We start from the raw sequence: 20059 nt of genomic DNA, 5'->3' as shown, positions 1-20059 counted from the left end.
TCTTTTTTGGTTTCTGGGTAGTGAGAAATGGGCTGCAGCCACCACAAGCAGTTAAAGGTAGGAGCCCCAGCCAACCACACAGGAGGGTGTCCATGGGTAGTTTTCTTCAATCTTTCACACCTCGCCAAACCAGTTTGCCTTCTCGGGGACCTTCTAAGAATATTCAGATGGATAGCTGTCAAAAACCACAGCCTCCCCAGTCCAGGGTCACTCATCCTATTTCAGGGCACAGCCAAGCATTTTGTGGGAACCCTGAGCGGGGAGAAAGAGTCACCCCAAAAGCCACAGCCTCACAAAAGGAGGAAGGGACCTGCCCTGGTGCACATGTCATCCCAAGTAGAACCTGGTCTCATGGGTAGGGGAGCGAGTCAAATTTAGCCTCTAAATTTCACTTCCCCAAGTGACTCCAACAGCAATGAAAGAGTCTGACAGCACCATTCTTATCAGAATGGAGAGAGAAGGAAGCAGCCCTTCAATTTTGAGGTCAGAACAAATGTGAGTATCTCGGTGCCAATGCAAAGCAGGCAGACTGGAAGGAAACCAGAGGTCACACTGCCAAAAGCCCACGCGTGGGGCTCACAGATGTTTTTATTTTCTTTGGCCCTGGGAACCCTGCACACCGTTTCCTCTTGGCACCTCCTCCCTGCTGTGAGAGCTGTGAGCTGAGGGCCCACCAGGGCCTCCGCGAGCGGACCCAGCATCCGGGCCACACACTAGCTGGAAGGTCAGGGGGTCCCAGCCAGAGGATGGGAGTCTTCCCCAGACGTGCACAGGGCAGCCTCTGAGACCACGTGTATTGGTATTTCAACACCCACACCACATATCCCCAGAATGCAGCATGAAGTCGAAAGGTCCAAGGTGGCGGAGAGAATGCAGCCTTCGCACACCAGCCTGAGGCGGGTGGGAGAGTGGGGGCCCTGCCCTCAGAGACAGGCTGTCCAGGAAATAGATGAAACTGAAAGGAGGTGGAAAGCGCAGCCTTCTTTGCCTCAGCTGAAATCAAAGGAAGAAAGAACTAGAGGAAATGAAACTGCAACCAGCAACAGGACATAGAGGTTGCCGTGGAGGAGTTGATGACTTGCTGCCGCTACAAGCCTGAGCCCAAGGACAGGCTGCCCGTGGCATTCAAAGTGGAGACATGCAGTAATATCTGGGTCAGGCAGCTCGGAAGGAAGGCTCTGGGGCTGTAGGCATAGGAGCAGAAGCTGCCAAGGCTGTCTGAACCGGGAGGGGCCTCTCTATGTGGACGTGCATAAAGAGAAGGCAGGAAGACAAGCATTATCTCAATTTTAAAACATGTTGATTTAACAGCTTTGTTTTTTTTAACTGCATTAAATTTTAAAATAAGAAAAATTGCTGCTCAAAGGACTCTTTAAGAATAAAGTAGAATAAAGAATAAAGCACTGGCGGTCCAGTGGTTAAGAGTCTATGCTTCCAGTGCACGAGGTGTGGGTTCAATCCCTGATCAGGGAAATAATATCCCTCATACTGTGCGGCATGACCGAAAAAAAAAAAGATTAAAGTGAAAGAAAAGTACTTAAAAGACTAAGGCCCACAGCCCCAGATCCAGATGCTGAACTCCTTAAGAGGGTGCTGAGAAAGGTCCCGCCCCTCTCAGGGAGGCAATGCACTCACCCAGGCCGGCGTAAGTCCTCCGCTTGCTCAGGCTGGCAGCTTTCACCAAAAACATGCAGGACTGGTGCGTCATCCAAGAACAGAAGACCAACAGCAGGGCCCCCAGGACAATGCCACACTGGAGTGTTGGGACAAAAGAGAGACATTAACAAGATAAATGGGGTCGCAGAGTCGGACACGACTGAGTGACTGAACTGAACTGAACAAAATAACACTACCCAGCATCTTTATCTCACACGCTGAACACAGGTGAACAGCACAAGTGATGACCAAAAGCCCTCCCCTGGGCCCCCGCTCCCTAGACTTGAGGCCCCAGCTCTATTTTGTCCCAACGCCAATGGGTAACAGTTCCTGGATGGAGTGGTCAACACGTTCTGTCCAGGGACATAAAGTGTATACATGTCCCCGAAAGAGCACCAGGGACCCCATTTCCTTCCCAGAGTTTCAAGGAATGGTGAGAGGTTGCCAGTCTCCCCAGTTCCCTGCAGACACCCTACAGCGAACCACCTTCCAGCCACTTGGATCAACAACTACGAGTGATAAACACATTCTGGAAGGAAGAGATTAAAAATGACATTTACGCCTTTCTTATAAGTTAAACAGACACTCACCATCTGACCAGCAATTGCACTCCTAGGTATTTACCCAAAAGAAATGAAAACATGTGTTCATGCACAAACCTGCATGCCAATGTTTACAGCAGGTTTATCTGTAATCCAAAAACTGAAGAAACAACCAACTGTCCTACTAGCATCTAGCAGAGCGGAATACACACACAGCCCACCAGCCAGCTCTCCTGCGTGCGGGTCACCACCCCACAGGACAGGTCCATGTGGTCAAAGCCTGTGCACTGCTCCAAACAGGAAATGCCACGCCTGCCTAGCAAAGGTTAAAAAACAGATAAATTGAGCAATGCTAGCCTGACACCTACGACATGATGCATTCACATACAGTTAAAACCTGGCAACACTGACCAGTGGGGTCTGGGGGTGGGAGGGCAACCCTCAGTAAGGAGGCAGGGGTGGGGGATGCTGGCAAATCTGTGTTGAATCTGGGAACTGGCTACATGCGTTTGTTAATATTATGAAAATCCATCAAGAGTACACCTAAAATGTGTTCACTTTTCTGTATTCATGTTACACTTTAATAAATTGCTAATTTTTTCAGAAAAGTACCCAAATTATTAAAACCAAACAAACAAAAAACACAAACAAAAACTTTTAAGTGACCTGGCTACCAGACAAAAACACACATCTCCAAGTTGCCTGTTGGCCTCACATGGTGTTCTTGCCAACAGGCTTCTCACGGAGAAGACGCTGAGTCTAAGTGATGAGTGACAGCATGTCCTAACTTGGCCAGGCCCTCGGGGCAGGGCAAACCACTTCCAGGTCTTTGCTTGCAAGAGGGCACCCACCAATAAGCTCTCCCCCCAGGCAACTCAGCCTGGCCCATTTTTAAATGCTCTGGCAGGGGACTCATGCCCAGCACACAGTAAGACACTCAAATCTGAATCACCAGAGCCCTGCCACAGTGGCACTTGGCAGAAAGGAGTCAAGGAAAGCAGCACTGCATTTACAAACTCAGGACCAGCCAACTACACATCCCAGGATGCAGTTCTGTGCCAGGCAAGTCGCAACGCATGCTGGGACACGTAGTCCTTCCAGAAACACCCAGAGGTGGCCGGCCCACACTGGGATTCACAAGCCAAAACACAGATGTTGCTTTTGAAGCCGCCAGCGTGGCCTTCTACATAGCCCTGCAGTCTCCATCCTCCCACCAACATGCTCACCAACAAAGTCAGATCAACCACTCACACAGGAACCCTAAATGCATTTTCTTTTTGCTATTTTTATCCAAAAGATGCTAAATGTGAAAAATACAAAGTGTTGCTCTAAAATTAAACACTGATGCCGATTTTCAGTTCCAAAATATCCATCTTATTTTCATTTTTCCACCTATTTGGTTTCATCATGTAAGACTGGTCTTTGAGGCACTGTTGGCCACCTGTCCTCTGGTGTCCCTCTCCTCCTCCACCCTCAAGCAACCTAGCTAGCAGATAGCTCCTTCCCCAAGAGGCAGAGGTAACAGTATCTCCAGCATGGCTCACAGTAAGCTAAGAAGTTCACTTTTAGGAAAGAAGTTACCCAATTTGATAATTCTATCACCTCCCTTTTCTACCATACCAAATGCCTGTTTATTTGTGAATTAAACAAAAGTCAAATGAATCCACACCTCAAAAATGGTGAGCTTCTTTCAAGTGGTATTTAATGCTGGGATGACACCAATTTTTTAATATTTTGGATTTCTTCAATCAAGGTAACATTTGCATATGGTGGAATGCACAAATTTTAAGCACACAATCTGGAGAATGTAGTAATCACCTTGTAACCAACACCCCAAACTAGTTCCAAGGCCTGGGGGTTTGACAGATGTGCTTCTGAATACAAGTGCAGTCAGGTAAGAGTTTTTAGAAATAATAATAAAGAAAAATAACACTGAATCCTGTGATCACTTTCCATTTTTTAAAGATCATATTACTTTGCTACATTTGCACTTCGATCTGAAATTATTAATTGTTCTTAAGCTTTTCGTTGAGAAAAGAGGGATAAGATGGTTGGATGGCATCACCGACTCCACGGACATGAGTTTGAGCAAGCCGAGTTGGTGATGGGCAGGGAAGCCTGGCGTGCTGCAGTCCATGGGGTCGCAAAGAGTCGGACACGGCTGAGCGACTGAACTGAAGCTTTTCGTTTAGGGAATTCCCTCAATTTCTCTTGCATCCACGGGGCGGGCGAGCTGCGGGGCCGCCTCCCCAGGTCCTAGTTCCCGTGAGGGAGTAAGCCACGGGCGGCGAGAGGGGGGTGACTACTGCCTGCTGGACTCACCTGTTTGAAGCAGAAGGGCATGGTGAGGACACTGACCCCTACTATGCTGTTCACTATGTTCGTGATCAGCCCCCAGTTGGAGGCTGCGGCCGCAGTCATAGCGCGGGGTCTAGGGGCCAGGGAGCCCCAGTTCAAGACGCCGGGACGACGGTGGGGCGTGAGACCCTGAGGGAGACGGGTGGCAGGCTGCCTGGAGGAGGCGGCCTCTTGGGAAGGCGGCAGGAGCAGTCAACCTCCAGACCCCGCCAGGCCCCACGGCCGCCTCATGTCTTCCTCCCTCGCTGGTTCTCGCTGGCCACCTCCGTGTCCCCACGCATATACCCGGGAGAATTGCGGGGTGCCAGCCAGGAACACTTCAGCCCGGCTTCGCAGCCACTGACACACACTTCCTCCTTCCGCGGACTCCTCTGCCCGGAAGTGACGGCAAATAGGCGGCGCTCAGGCAGGGCTCTTACGGAGAGAGGCGAGCCTAGTGGGGCGGGGCTTGGCAGGAAGCAAACCAATGAGAGGTGGAGCTGGGTCTCTGGGGCGGGGCCTGTGGGCGGGGCCCGGTGGCCGAGCACCTGTTCCAGCACCCAGCTAATTCTCCTGAGGACCTGGTATCCTGAGCCCTTTCTTTCAGGACCTGGAGCACAAGGAACTCGCCACGGCTCTATATTGTCACATACATATGGTATCATCAGTTGGGCTAATCTGGTGAATAAAATGGAATCGCACTGTGGTTTTTATTTTTATCTTTAATATTTATTTATTTGGCTGCGTGGGATCTTAGATGCAGAATCTTCAGTTGTGGCATGCTAACTCTTAGTTTTGGCGTGTGAGATCTAGCTCCCTGACCAGGGATAGAGCCCAGGTCCCCTGCATTGGGAGTGCAGAGTCTTAGCCTATGGACCACCAGGGAAGTTCCTAACTGTTCCCCCAATTACAAATGAGGTTAATCATCTACTCCTATTTTTATTGTCCATTCATATTCTTGAAATGCTTATTTACTTTTGCCCATTTTTCTAATTAGCTATTTGATCTCACGAATTTTGCATTCTTTCAATGTGCTTGACAACTAACCCTGTGTCCCTCAATTGGGGTTTTTCTGATGCCTCCTCGTTGTATTAGTTTTTCATAGCTAGAGTAACAAATCACCACAAATTTAGCAACTTAACCAACACAAACCTGTTCTTACGGTTCTGTAGGTCAGAAGTCAAGAATGCATCTCTGGAGGAGGAAATGGCAACCCACTCCAGTATTCTTGCCTGGAAAATCCCATGGACAGAGGAGCCTGGTGGGCTACAATCCATGGGGTCGCAAGGGATTGAATACGATTGAGCATGCACACACATAGTAAAGAAACATTTTTGTTTATAAAAGTTCTTTTTTCCTTCAATTGATGGTTCTTTAGATATATTGCTTATGGGCTAAAGATATTTCTAAAAAGCTAGTATACTTTTTTCTCATGCTTGGAATGGAAGCGCTCATAATTCACAATGTAGTTTTGAAAGTTTCCATGTTGAAAAATTTAGGACAATGCAACTTTTCATTTAGTTTAATAAAAAAAAAAAAAAAGGGAAAAAATAACCTTTGATTTAAAATTTAAAAAAAAAGAATGCATCTCACTGGACTGAAATCAAGATGTGAGCAGTCACCCCCTTTATGAAAGTTCTTGGGGAGGCTCCATTTCCTGCTCATTGGGTAGATGGCAGAATTCAATTCATTTGGGTGGTAGGACCAAGGCCCCCATATTCTTGCAAACTGAAAACTGAGGCCTGTCCCCAGTTTCTAGAGGCCATGTTCCCTGGCTCATGGCCTACTTCCTCCAACTTCAAAGTCAACAACAGCGGAGAAGGGGTCAGCTCCCTCTCACTTCACATCTCTGACCCAGCCGGGAAAAGTTTTCCAATTTTAAGTATTCATGTGATTAGATTGAGTCCATCCGGATAATCTGGGATAATCTCCCCATCTCAAGGTCTGTAACCTTAATCACAGCTGAAAAATCCCTGTTGGCATGTAAGGTAACATATTCACAGGTTCCCTGGATTAAGGGGGTGCACATCTTTGTGGGGAGCCAGTATTCTGCCTACCCACACTCATGGTGAAATTCAAATTACTTTTCTTTGGCACAAATATCATGGATGTGCTGCTGTGTTTCCACTGAATCCTATCAGATGCCCTACGATTTTGATTTGTCCCATTACTGACTATATTCTCTCTGATTGCTTGATTAGATAGTTATGTCTTTCTCCTTAGTAAATAATGAGTGGTTTGTGGGGAGGTACTTTGAAACTAAATGTCCTGGTCCTTGTTAAACTTGCAACCTGTTAATATATCTACAGCACTGTGGACTCCTGTTTTCCAATTGTATTCAGTGGGTTATCATCCATTATTATCACGAGTTATTTTGATGTGCCAATTTCTTAGACTTGGACAGTGAGAGCCGCTTCAGCTGGCCCCTTTGTCCTGTGCTGGGTCCCTGTCATCCTCTGAGCACTTCTTTGCTTTCTTGCATGATAAGGTGTTCCAAGCTCATCGTGTACTTTTCAAGAATCAATCCTTTCTCCAAGAACTCCAAGGAGTCCTTCCAGTGAAGACTAGTCATAGAGACCAAGATCTGGGCCCTGGTCCTGGCCACTGTTCCTCAATGGGCAGAACTAGAAGACACGTGTGTGTACCACGCTCACATCCTGATTTCTTCCTAGGTCTATCTACATATTGAAAGTCACATGTTCACAGCAGTATCTCCAAACGCTGCTGGAGGTCCAGGGCCACAGTCTTCATCCTGATATTCTCCCCTTCGATATTTGTAATGCCTAAGCTGATGCTCTCCACCTCACTTAGGCTCCCATACTCGCCCCTGGGCTGTCCCACTCCCCTCCCAGACTCCCTCTCCTCCCCACTCTGGTTCTGAGTGGCCTTCCAGCCACAATTCCCAATGGCACAGACACTCACCTCACCTTGCACTACCTAAAGGTTTTAGGACTGATGTGTAAAGCAGAAAGAGTCAGGGTCGTGGCCATTCCTGAACCTGCACCCCTTCCATTCTCACTACCCACATGTGAGTTCAATCAGCAGAGCTGATGTAACGCTGCTGTTCCATGGCAGCCTTCTGAAGCATAAAGGCTGTGTGACCCTGGGCATGTTAAAGAACCTCTCTGAGCACCCATTATTGGGGCATCCATCACTGAAGAGACAGCAACTTGCCATTTGGTTGCTGGAGGTGACAGCCATGGGCACCATCTGGGAAAGGAGGCGGAGGGGGCTGGACTAGGGTCCCACCTCTGGATGCTGGCGACTCAAGACTTCAGACAGAGGGGGATGCTGACCCCACCTGGCACACTTCTACTAAGGTGACAGATCCTGCTTCTCCCACATCCATGTCTGCTTTACCAAGGGGGATCCCCTCTACCACCCTCTTCCCCTTCCCTCCCTCTCCCCCACCTCAACCCTCACCAAAGACATGCAGGGACCCAGCCTGGGTTAAATTTACCTGACAGTTGTGGCTGCTTTAGAGAAAGGCTCCTGGAGAAGGTGGCCTAGGCCGGGGAGGCAGCTGTGGGAGAGCCAGAGCTGTGGAGCTGGCCATGACCAGGCTACCAGAACACTGGATCAATCCTCAGTCTTTTCAGTTGTTAAATGGGACTGATGACACTGCTCTGCTATTCTCTGTGAGGTCAGAGGTGCAATCCCTTTTCTCTTGGAGAGCATCATTTTTTTTTTTTAGCAATCCTCTGCTTTTTCAGGGCTTCCCAGGTGTATGAGTGTTAAGTCACTTCAGTCGTGTCCAACTCTGTGACCCTATGGACTGTGGCCCACCAGGCTCCTCTGTCCATGGGATTCTCCAGGCAAGAATACTGGAGTGGGTTGCCATGCCCTCTTCCAAGGGGCTTCCTAGGTGTTGCTAGTCATAAAGAACCCGCCTGCCAATGCAGAAGACCTGGGTTCGATCGATCCCTGGGCCAGGAAGATCCCCTGGAGGAGGAAATGGCAACCCACTCCAGTATTCTTGCTGGGATATTCCCATAGACAGAGGAGTCTGACAGACTACAGTCCATGGGGTCCAAAGAGTCAGACGGGACTGAAGCGACTGAGCACACACAGCTTTTTCATCTGTCTCCAGTTTCCAAACTGGAGGCATGATCGGGGGCCAGGATGGTCCCTCAGGAATGAATACTGGGGGACTCCGGGCAGTTGGGACAAGATGGGCATCAAGGACCCTGGCTGGTATGGAGCCTGAGATTTCATCACCCCAGCAAGCAGGATTTAAATATTCACTCTAGCCCAGTGGCTGAACTGTCCAGAAGCCCAAGTTTCCATACCCCTCTCTGGTTGGATCTGCCCTCTTTCAGGCTGTCTTGTGTAGGAGCAGAGCCTGGGGGCTGTCTTGAGCCCAGGGAGGTGGCCAAGGGAAGAAAGAGGGAACCCAGGCCTGGTGGCCCTGACTCCCTGCACACTCCTCCCGCTGTTTATATAACCCCAGAGCCATAAAACTGACAACAAGTCCAGCAGACAGGAATGGATCTCATTTAGTATCCGCTGGGCGGGCGCCATCGGATCATGTGCTACAGAAGAATCCTGGTGCCTCCTCAGAGGAAGGGGTACTGTGAAAACCACATGGAAGAACCAGCTTCGCAGGGAGACAGGGCTGCACGCCACCGCCCCCCACCCCCCACACACACACACACAGTCCTGACCTTGGTTTCCTGGGTGCGGACATTCAGGCCTTAAAGAGGTGTGAGGGGAGAGAGGGTCAGCCCTGGTGTTTTCCAAAGTGCACTTACTCTGTCCACTTTGAAGTCCCCTTTGTGATGGGGGAGGGGAGAACATGAGGAGAGGGAGGTGGGGCTGGCCCCACTGTGGCCTGGAGGAAGATTATGTCCCCTCATCCTCTATCAGCAGCCTCCCAAGTTGGAGATGCCTGGGGAGCCGCCCGGATGCAAGGGAGCTTTCCTGGGGCTGACAAGGGGGAGCTGGCTGGGCCACCCTTAGTCCCCTGCTGAATGGGCCCAGCTCTGAGAGTCCACCATTGGCCTCAGCCCCAAAAGCCAGGGACCAAGGGTTTTTCCTGCAGCTCAAGCCACTGATGACCCCTGGGCTGTTGGCTCAGGTCCTGGGAGAAGGGCTGGGGGCCAGGTGCCCAGGAGAAGAAGGCAGGAGAGTAGCTGCTGTTGGGCACCTAGGCTGTGTGGGCCTGGGAGATCCAAGGGGGCCCGGCAGGGTCTTCCAGGGTTTTTAACACCACTTCCCTCAGCCTCAGGGGCCTCTCTCGTGAGTAGGGGCAGCCATAAGACCCTCTGTTGGAAAAACCACAGACTAACCATCCAGTCTTCCAGGGGCCCCCCACCCAGGCCCCAAATTCCCAGAGACTAGGAAAGCTAGAAGCCTGGCAAGCAGAGGCCAGGCCAGCTGACCCAGCCCTGAGGGAGACCAGAAGCCAGCTGGGCCAAGATGGACCAGGCCTCCCCTCCCCAGGTGGCTCTGGGACCCAGGGGGGTGGTTCGCAGGGAGGCCCACCCTCCAGCCTTTCCTGGAAGGCAGGAAGCCAGAATGGAGTGCTGCAGAGAGGTGCCCCATTTTCTCCCAGCCAGCAGCCTGGCCCAGGTGCCCTCCATTGGTCCTCCCCAGGGGACCCCACTATGCCGACCCATCTCAAGATGCCTGGTGGGGAGGGAGAGGCCCAAGAGGTGTTTTCTACAAGGAACTGAGAAATAGCCATCAGCAGAGCTGCCTCTCAATGACCCAGAACCCCCCAGACCCACCAGTGAGGGCCTGCGACTTCCCAAGCCCGGGGCCACTGCTGCCATGGCCACCCTCACCTTCTCTCCTTGCAGCTTTAAGGTGAATGTGAGGCCACCCCCCATTCACATGTGCATTCCTAACCCCTGCCCTCAGCATGTAGGGGGCCCGGATCCATTAAGACTGGTGTCCTTATGAAAATGGGGAATTTGGGCACAAGCACCCACATGGAGCAAACACCTGTGAACACTGGCAGAGATTGGTATGATTCATCTACAAGCCAAGGAACGCCGGGAGCCACTGTCAGCACAGGAGCTGTGAGAGGGACATGAAGCAGATTCTGTCTCAAAAAGAACCTCCCATGCTGACACCCTGACATCAGGCTTCTGGCCCCAGAATTGGGAGAGAATAAATTTCTGTTAAGTCTATCAGAACTTTATTACATCAGCCCCAGGACATGAACGTCACCATGCTGCACTTTCCGGATACTCTCGGGTTTCAGGACCCTCGGTGTCCACATGCCACAGCCCCTGCCACAGCCTCACCTGCTCCATCTGACATGCTCATCTTCCCCGCCCTTGACCAGTGGTCCACTGGTGCCCTTCGCCGCCGCTTCTCCCAAGCCTTGGCCCTGTCTCTTCCTCACATCTGGACACCCCTCGATGCACAAGCCACTATGACCTCCCCTAGGGCCAAGTTCACCACACCACCTAATTTGCAGCACTCACCCTGGAGAACCATAGGAATTGAAGCCATTAAAGTGTGTGCCCAGGTGAAATTTCTGACTAATTCCTGCAGGCAGAGAGGGTCCATGGGACATCCTCCCTGGCCCAGGTCATCAGATTGTATCTGTTCCAACCCTTCTCACGGGGCAAATTCTGGACTTCTTGCTAGAGGCAGTCAATGGCAATCCCTAACTATTGCCCTCCCCATTTTACAGAAGGGAAAACTGAGGCTCAGAGAGGTGAGGTGATTTGCTCAAGACCATGTAACTCCGAAGTTACATGGCCTGGACTCAGGTCATAGTGACTCCATAACTCCTTGCACTCAGGGCCACTGGCCTCTGCCCACTGAGCTGAGCTGAGGGAGGCAGCATCTTCTAGCTGGTGGTTGAGTCCAGCACTGTGCTGTGGGGCTGGCTCCTAGGGACGCTTTTGGCCATGTTAGAGAAGAAAGGACACAAGGACCACAATTGCACCACTCCAGACCCTCTACCCGAGCTCACCTGCACGCAAGCTTTGGGGCCTCATGTGGCCTCTGCAGACCTGTTTCCCACCAAGGCCTCCCATGTCCCTGGTCTGACAGGGGAGCCCTTGACCAGGTCCTATCCAGCAACCAGGAACGGGAAGTGTGTCCCCATAGGGAAAGCCTTCTGTGCAGCCAGGGTGAGCTGGAAGGACAGTATGACCTTTGTGATGTCCCTGGTCTCAGACAAAAGCTGCAGATTATCATCTTGGCCACCAGGAGAAAACTCCCCCTGAATCTCATTATCATCTTGTAATTAGAGGGGGTGGTTGAGAATTCGACAAGATGGAAAACCTGCTTTCATCTACTTTTTTTTTACCCTTTTCTAAAAATTCCAGACACGAGGCGAGAGCTGCCTGGGCCCACAGGTGCAGCATCACACGTCCAGACACAAGGAGCTGCATGCACAGGCCCCAGGCCCCCTCCCCACAGCCCCTTCAGGGCAAGTGGGCTCCCCACCTCAGTCCCTGGGAACTTTACAAGTGATTTCCCTTTTTGGGGGGCTGGAGGTAGATCTGGGGGTGCAGGAAAGACAGGGCCATGTTTGAGTTCATTCTCCTGACGCACCAAGCAGGTTAATAGCTGTCACTTGACCCCGCTAGCTTCGGATCCTTAACCAGCAAGCCATGTGCTCCCCTACCTGCCCTGGTCCTCCATCCTCCCTAAGCGGGGATGCCAAGCTGTCCTATGGCCACTGTTCGCTCAGCCTCAGTCTGGCAGGCTGGGGGCAAAGTCAGGCTGAGACCCCCACATGCACTTAGCCCACCCTCCTCCTTGCACCATGGATCCTCTGTGGGGCAGGCCAGTGAGGCACACGAGGCCTCACCCCTGCTCCCCAGGCTGCATCTCAGGAGTGGGGACAAAGGGTAGGATGTTCTGGCTGCAGATGTACGAGCTCCAGGCTTGCCAGGGTGAGAGGCCTCAGAGGGTTTGTGAGCCAGTAGGAAACTGCCATTTCATGCTCCAGAAAGGGAAGGCCAGTAGTGGTGGCCCAAGCCTGGCAAATGCACCCTTCAGGGGCCAGGAAGGAACTGGGAGACCTACTGGCCTTCCTTTTCAGCCCCTTCTGCATCTGGCCTCCCAGGCCATAAAAGCAGGGAGATCTCCCAGGGATCAAACCCCTTCCAGGACAGCGGCCCTAGGATCAAAGATGTCACTTCCCTCCACTGAAAGGTGTGCCCCAAACAGGGCTTGCCCAGGCACCACAGAGCCCGGAGTCCCCGCTCAGGCTCCAGGGAAAGCTGTGACCGACAGAGTGGGAGGTGACGTGGGAAAATCAGGTGGCCCCCTTCAAGTGGGGGAAGTCGTGCCCTTGCCCTCGTCATTAGAACACTGAGCTCCTCCAGGTGGCCCCAGCGCACCCGGAGCGGTACATTTCTGACTTCTCTTTGCTGGGTTGGGGGACAGGACTGGAATGGTAGGGGGTGAGAGAGACACAGCTGAGAGTCCCGGGGCACAGTTGGGCCGTATCCAGCTCCCCCATCGAACAGCTGCAGCCCCCCAGGCTCCCTGCACCCGTGGCTGCCCTGCAGTCGGCAGGACAGTGGGCTGTGGGGCGGGATGCAGGAATGTGACATGCCTGGGCGTGGGGCTAGGCTTCTGAGAGCTTCCCCAGCTGTGCGGAGGCCCCAGCAGATGGAGCCTGGGTAATTAGAGCCAGTGACAGCCAAGGGCTGATGGAGACAAGGCAGGTGGGGGCTCTAGGATAGGCTCTGCCTGGGAACCCAGGCCCCTCCACTCCTCAGGCAGAGGGTCAGAGCTGGGCAGGGGGTGGGGGTAGTGCAGCCTTCACAGACGTAGGGGTCCCGGGCGGTGGCAGGAAGGGCAGAGGCAGTGGATCTGGCTGGGCCCTCCGGATCCACGCCCAGGCTTTGTCTAATCCTCAGGCCACCCTGCACAATAAGGTACAGTTTCTGCTCCCACAGGAGCTGGGGGACCCCCACCTAGCCCTCGGCCGGAGTGGACTCAGTCTTCATCTCTCCTTCAGAGGAGCTGCAGCTGCTGACAAGGCTGTAGGCACCAGGCAATGTTCAAATCCCTTCCAGCCAGTGGGCTAGGCATCTTCATCCAGCCTCGGTTTCCTCACCTGAAATATACTGTTACACACACACACACACCCCTCCACAGCCATAGAAGTTAATTATGTATTAGGAGGTCAGTTGTGTCCAACTCTTTGCGACCCCATCGACTGTAGCCCACCAGTCTCCTCTGTCCAGGCAAGAATACTGGAGTGGGTTGCCATTCCCTTCTCTAGGGGATCTGCCTTACCCAGGGATCGAGCCCAGATCTCCTGCATTGCAGGCAGATTCTTTACCCTCTGAGGGAAGCCCCAGTTAATTCACGGAGGTCCACAAAGGGCCTGGTCCACAGCAGGAGCTCCATCACTAAGGAGTCCCCTTCCTCCAGCACTGCCCACCCCTTCCTCTGGAAGCGGCCACGGGGGGCCCTGCCGCTGTCTCTGCAGGTAAGAGGCTGGCCTCTGCTTGCAGACACTTGGCAGCTCACAGGACCTCGGCCCCAGGGACGGGAGGGCGGTCAGCACACCTACTGTGTCAGGTGGCTGAGGAGGAGCGGGTCCTGCGAGTGGGAAGCAGCAGGTGAGCGTGGGACGTGGACACCGTCACTGCCAGCTGCTGTTGGTACTCTTGCTTAGGTGCCCACACACAGGCAGGGTTTTCAGGTAGCAGAGGAGCTAATGAAATCCAGGCCAGAGGGTGCTGAGCCCCAAGCCTGGCACCCATGGCACGTCCAGGGCCCATCAGAGACTGGCACTGATGACACGGGCGGCCAGGCTCAGAGTCCAGCCGGGCTCCTCCAGCTGTCCCCACGCTACCGAGGGGTGTGACCTCTTCTCTCAGTGCAGGGCAGGCAGTCGGACTGGCCGAGTACAGCTCCCGGAGGGTTCAGAGCTCACAGCCTTCTGTCACACATCGCCCCAGCTCCCAGTCCGTCCAGGCTCCGCACAGACGATTCTCTTGTGCTCCACATCCCTGGGGGTGGAGGCAGCCAAGCTGGGGGAAATGGAGGGGGCAAGTAGGGGTGAGCTCCAAGGAGGCAAGAAGCCCCTGGTCCCACTCCATCCTCCAGCCCCCTGGGAAGGCAGTCACAGAACAGACCTGTAACATGCTGCCCCCACCCTTCCTTGGGTCCCCGACCCCCCAGAAGGGATCTTGAAAGGACCCCTTTGTGTGGTGAGCTCTTCTCTGGGGGCTGGGCCACAAGATAACCTCAATTCCCAGCTGACAGGAACTGAAGTCACCCATGTTCAAGGCTATGGTGGGGGGAGTTACCCCAGCGGGCCAGAACTTCCTAACACTGTACCCCCAGCTCCCAGGGGAGAGTGAGCCCCTTCTGTGATCTGTAGGTCCTGCTACATAACCTGTGAGGCCCGGTTAAAAGAGAGTGTGAGCCCTGCTCAAAAGTCGGGGGAAATTCCATGAATGGTAGGAAAGCATAAACCTTTTCCCTTTCTTCCATGGTCTCTCCACATGTCCTGGTGTTTTTTTTTATTTGTTACTTAATGTCACTCTCAGTAAAGAAAAATTTAAATTGTTAGCATGCATTTTACATCCATGTTTATAACAGGTGATGCCCATTTGAAACACAAACATAGGCAAAATCGCTGAAATCATGCAACTCATATTTTATAGCTGGTACCTGCTCTCGTTTTCTATTGTCACAAACACAGTACAGACAGACCACAAAACTAACTCCACTGTTTTTATTTCACTTCCGGCTGTGCCTGAGTTCTCATCCTGGCAAGCTGATGGGGGAAGGGTGGGAAGAGGGGCCTTGTCCCCCCTTTCCTTCCACATCATCATTTCCAGTGGGAGTGTTGGGCTGATACGGAGGGAGCACCAGGAGGGAAGGACGTGGTGGGTTCCTTGATCGGTGGTCACGCCTCCCACCTTCCCAAATTGCCTGGGAATGAGGCCTGTCACCTCAGCTCTGCAGCTGTGGCTCACCTCCTGCCAGGCTCCCAGCCCCCTACCCCGTTCTCCAGCCTCCTGGAGCCACCCACCTTTCCTGGCATCTGCCCAGCAGGCCCTTCCTCACTACCCATCTTGAAACTCCACAGACTCCTCCTCCTGGAAGCCTCCCAGGCCCTCTCCTTCCCCTAAGTGGGCTCATGTGCCCCAGATCCTCCTGGATTTACATGCCGTCTCTTCCACCAGATGGGGACTAATGCAAGCTCTCATGTACCATTGTGGCCCCGGTACCTGGTACCAGGCCTGGAATACTGTGAGTACTCCTCATAAGAAAGTGGCTTGCTGGAGGGGGAATAGTTAGTTAAAGGATGAATGAGCAGATGAATGGACACTTGGATAAGTGGGTGGCTGAACAAGCAAATGAATAAGTGGGTGATGGGTAGATGGGTGGATGAAAGGGGGGAGTTGGTCGATTGGTGAGTGAGTGACAGATGGGTGAGTAAATATACATATGATGGATGGATAGATAAAAGGATAGGTTGGTGGGCATTATCTGGACTACAGTCCTCTCCAAGAGGAACCTCAAGTCCCAACCCTATTAGTTTCACCTTGGTGGGTCTTAAATCAGCCAAATGCTTTCAGTCAGTTTTTGGAGACAAAAACCAGCACTGGTCTCACCATTAAACAGGATAAGGTTGGAAGGATAATGGGATCTCACAGCTGAAACAGGTGGCTGGAAAGTGGAGCCGGGAAACGGCCTCCTGGGGAGGCAAGAAGCGGGAAGACCTTTGGGCGGGCAGGCGACTTGTTCAGGGGTCAAGCTCCAGAGCCAGGGAGAGCCTGCTGGTCAAGATCTGGGTCACATACAGGTCCTGGCTACCAGGGAAGGGGTGCCCAGTGTTTGGGCTTCCTGTGGGGGCAGCGAACACATGGGGTGGGGGTCCTTCCTCAGCAAGAATCACGCATGGCCCCTACTAGTCTCAAGGGAGAGCCCACAGTTCAGGAGCGGGGTCCACTGGGAAGCGGTCTGGTCATGCTGGCCTCCCAGTATGCCGTGTTTGCATCTCCCCACTTTGGGGACCCCTGGTGGGCAAGGCAGGACCCACCCTCTTCTTCAAGATGCCCACACAGACCCGGGCTTAAGGTTCTTGACCCACTTACTTGTTTGATCCCAGTCAAGTGGTCGTGGGCCCCTGAGAGCCGGCTGGCAGCGTGTTGGCGGTGAGCCCCAGGCATCGGTGGGAACAGCAGGGCAGCGTCCAGCCTGTATGTTAGCCATGGTCACCTTGTTATCACCTGGAACAGGTGAGAAAATCACATAGAACCTGAGGGCCATATGGAGGAAGATGCCTTAGTCCCAGGTTCCCAGACTCCTCCTGGGGAGGGATGGGGGGTGGCACCTGGCAGAGGAGGGGGCGCGGCAGGAGCCAAGAGCTGTTTTCACTCGGAATGTCCGTTAACATTCTTCTAAACAGGCTCTGTGCCACTTTATAAAAGACTGAGAACTCGTCGATGGTACACAAAAGATTTTTGTTATTTCAGAAGGCAGCTGCTAAAAAATTCTCCAACTGCCACCACCCCCAGAGGAGACCAGGGGAGAGGCCCCCACCTCCCCTTTTCTCCATGCATGCTGTGACACCAGGGAAGAGCTCAGTTTGAGAAACAGAAGTCAACTTAACATGTAAAGAACACAGTTAGGGATTTCCCTGGTGATTCAGTGGCTACGACTCTGAGCTCCCAACCCAGGGGCCCAAGTTCGATGCCTGGTCAGGAAACTAGATCCCACACGCCCCAGCTAAAGATCCTGCATGCTGCAACTAAGACCTGGCACAGCCAAATAAAATAATAAAAATAAATATTAAATTAAAAAAAAAAGAACACAGTTACCCCAGCCGTCCCTCCCTTCCAAACTGAGAAGTGTTGACAGGGGATACAGTCCTCCTGTCCAAGTCCAGATGCAGATCCCCATCCTTCTCCCCAGGACGCCACTCCCCACACTGCAGGTGGTAGGAGGCTGATGGGGGGCAGCCCTTCTGCCAGGCAATTTGAAGTGCCCCACGACCATCCCCCTCCCAGGAAACGCTGCTAGGGACCCTCTGGCCAGAGTCAGAGGTGAACTCAGGCTGGGCGCCATCAGTCCGGGTACCCAGGAGGAGCCGACCGTGGGGTCCCCCGGGGAGGAACATGGGGGGCCTGGACACTTGGACAGGCAGGACTGAGCCGGCTTGTGAACAAAGACCAGGTAAAGACATAAATCAGCCACCGGATCACATTTCCTGCTCTGAAAGGTCCTGTAAAACACGGGAGAAAATTGACCTGTCAGGGGGATAGATGGGCAGGGATAGTGGCCGCCAGCCGGGGGCCAGATCCCCCTCCACCCTCAGGATCCCACCTGCACCGGGTTCCCCGCCCCCCCCCCCCCGAACCCACCCACCCCGCCCCCACCCGGCCCTGCCAAGGGTTGGGTGCCCATGGCCTGAGCAGCCCTGGAGCAAAAGTCAGCTGGGGAGGGAGGTGGGGAGGAAGTGCATCTATCAGGCTCCCTTGGGGGGATCTGGCTCCTCACCAGCCCCAACATACACACACACACACACCCCGCACAGCCTGACAGCTAAGCCCAGCTGCCTGAACCGGCAGGCTATAAAACGGATGGAGACCAGAGATGGTGTCAGCAGACAGCTAGAGTACCTTTTAAAAAATGTAATCTCTTTTTATTTCCCTTCCCCCGGCCCCCTCCTCCCTCCACACCCGTAACCTCCCGGTCACCCCTCTCCCTTCCTGCGGCCACGGACTGGCAGTGACCTTGGAGCCTGGACCTTGGCGTGGGGCCGCCGGAGCCCTCAAGGACGCCCTCTTCACCTTGAGGAGCTTTCTGTGCTGGCAAGAGCTCGGCTGGCCAGCCAGCAGGTGGGGGTAGGGGGAGCAAGCCGGGCTCCAAGGTCACCCCGCCACCTGCAACTCCAGCAGCCCTGGGCTGATGCAGGACGTGGGCCTCTGCGGCTGCCAGCTCAAGGGGAAGGGCAAGGAGCCCGTCTGCTGTCTGCTCACTCGGGGGGCACTCTGGCCTCCTCCACACATTAGCCTGTAGCTAGGCAGTCCTTGTACAGCTCCTGGGGTCTCCCATTCTCACCAGTCCTGGGTCACTCCTCTGGCCCACAGGACTGGGGAGAAGACAGCGGGAGAACCACACATGTCCTTCTGCAAGAAGGGGCAGAAAAAGGTACAAACATCCCTATCCCCTGAGAGCTAAGGGTCCAGGTGAGCACCAGTCTTCAAGGATCTCTGGAAGGTGCCAGAGTGTTGGGAGGTGGGCTGGGTGCAGAGACCTGAAGGCCAGGGAGCAGGTCAGGGTGCCAAGGACGGGCATGCCCGAGCAAAGTGGCAGCACAGGCATAGGATCAGGGCCAGGCCTCCCATGGGAGACTGTCACCTAGGGCACAGACCTCTAGACAGTGCGTTCCCTCTGTCCCTCCAGCAGACTGACTGCCCTGGGGGATGTGCTTTGGGGGTCAGGGTGGAAAGGGGGCACAGAGATGGAGAGATACCCAGAGACAGACAGGAAGGAGAGACCAGGAGGACGAGCAGGGCAGAGGGCAGAGGCCAATGGCTGTGCGCTCAGCAAAGCAGGGCAGAAGCCATCCCAGCCCCGTCATGGTCCCAGGCTGCCCAGGAAGTCAATAATCTGATGTCATTTCCCAGGGTCTCGGCTGGACCAGAGGCTCCAGGGACCTTGGGCTCTCGACTTGCATAGCAGCCAACTCTCCCTCCAGCAAAGAACAGGGGAGGCGGCCCCTGAATTCAGGCCTCACTCTAAGCACTGCCCCAGGGTCCCCGCTGGCCCCCCAGGCACAGCTGGCCCTGGGGAGCATCCTGAGTGTGGCCCAGCCCAGGCCCTTGGGTCTGACCCTGACCGACAGGCTGAAGGCTCCTATGTCCCCGTGCCCTTCTCCTTCATCCCCTCTGGAACAATGACTCTTTTAGCGCGTGGGCAAGAGGCCACTGGCTGGCAGAGGCAGGCCTGGCTGGGGTCCCAGGGGCTGGCCCTTTGGCCTGTCGGTGAGCAGGCGGATGACTGATAAGGCAGGAGAGAGAGTAAGAAGATACCAGCCAGTCCCAGGGAAGGTGGGGTCCCCTGCTCCCTAAGATCCCTGGGATGGTGGATGCCTGGAGGCTGGAAGGCAGCTAAGGAGGGAAGGACTTGGCTGCTCCCTCTGAGTCGCATTCCATTCTCAAGATCTGGGGGGCTGGGAGGGGGTCCCTGAAGGTCAGGAGAGTTGGTAAGCCTGAGGGGCCTGGTGTGGTCGTAAAAAGGCACAAGCTGGGGAGCACTGGTGCAGGGCAGAGTTGTGGGTGGGGGTGGGGCCCTCTTTGCAAGACCCTCCTCAGCACCCAGGCGGCCCATCACCCACCGGCCCTCTCCTCACTTCCCCAGGCTGAGGCTCTGGCTCCCTGCCACTGCCCAGCTCTCTTCTTGCTGGCCTCTGCACTCCCAGCTACCTTCCCAGCCTTGTGTCTCCCTCTCCTGGGATCGCCCAGGATTGCTGTGGCCCCAGCCATTGCACCTACTCTCCCACCCTGGGATTCCTTCCTTCTGTTGCTGAAGACCCAAGATCACACCCTTGGGGCCTCCCAGGTGGCTCAGTG

General features: G+C 54.0%; 2 protein-coding genes across 6 annotated transcripts in view; both read right to left on the bottom strand.

Annotated features, from left to right (window-relative positions):
- The window catches only part of SLC38A10 (solute carrier family 38 member 10), a 40797-nt gene extending 35870 nt beyond the window's left edge, over positions 1-4927 (bottom strand). For all 5 annotated transcript variants that reach the window (XM_061144545.1, XM_061144546.1, XM_061144549.1 and 2 more), the window contains exons 1-2: positions 4521-4927; positions 1636-1753 (exon numbers count right to left, since the gene is read on the bottom strand). In XM_061144545.1, the coding sequence (XP_061000528.1) occupies positions 1636-1753; positions 4521-4619 (217 nt within the window). In that variant the 5' untranslated portion in view covers positions 4620-4927. The remainder of the gene's footprint in view (positions 1-1635; positions 1754-4520) is intronic.
- An 8181-nt stretch (positions 4928-13108) lies between these two features.
- The window catches only part of LOC133055654 (uncharacterized), a 53357-nt gene continuing 46406 nt past the window's right edge, over positions 13109-20059 (bottom strand). The window contains exons 5-6 of the mRNA XM_061140786.1: positions 16577-16711; positions 13109-14497 (exon numbers count right to left, since the gene is read on the bottom strand). Coding sequence (XP_060996769.1) covers positions 14397-14497; positions 16577-16711 — 236 coding nt within the window. The 3' untranslated portion in view covers positions 13109-14396. The remainder of the gene's footprint in view (positions 14498-16576; positions 16712-20059) is intronic.

Source organism: Dama dama, chromosome 5 (assembly GCF_033118175.1).
Source record: "Dama dama isolate Ldn47 chromosome 5, ASM3311817v1, whole genome shotgun sequence".
In the NCBI taxonomy this organism is placed as follows: Eukaryota; Metazoa; Chordata; class Mammalia; order Artiodactyla; family Cervidae; genus Dama; species Dama dama.
This window is presented reverse-complemented; position numbering and strand designations above follow the sequence as displayed.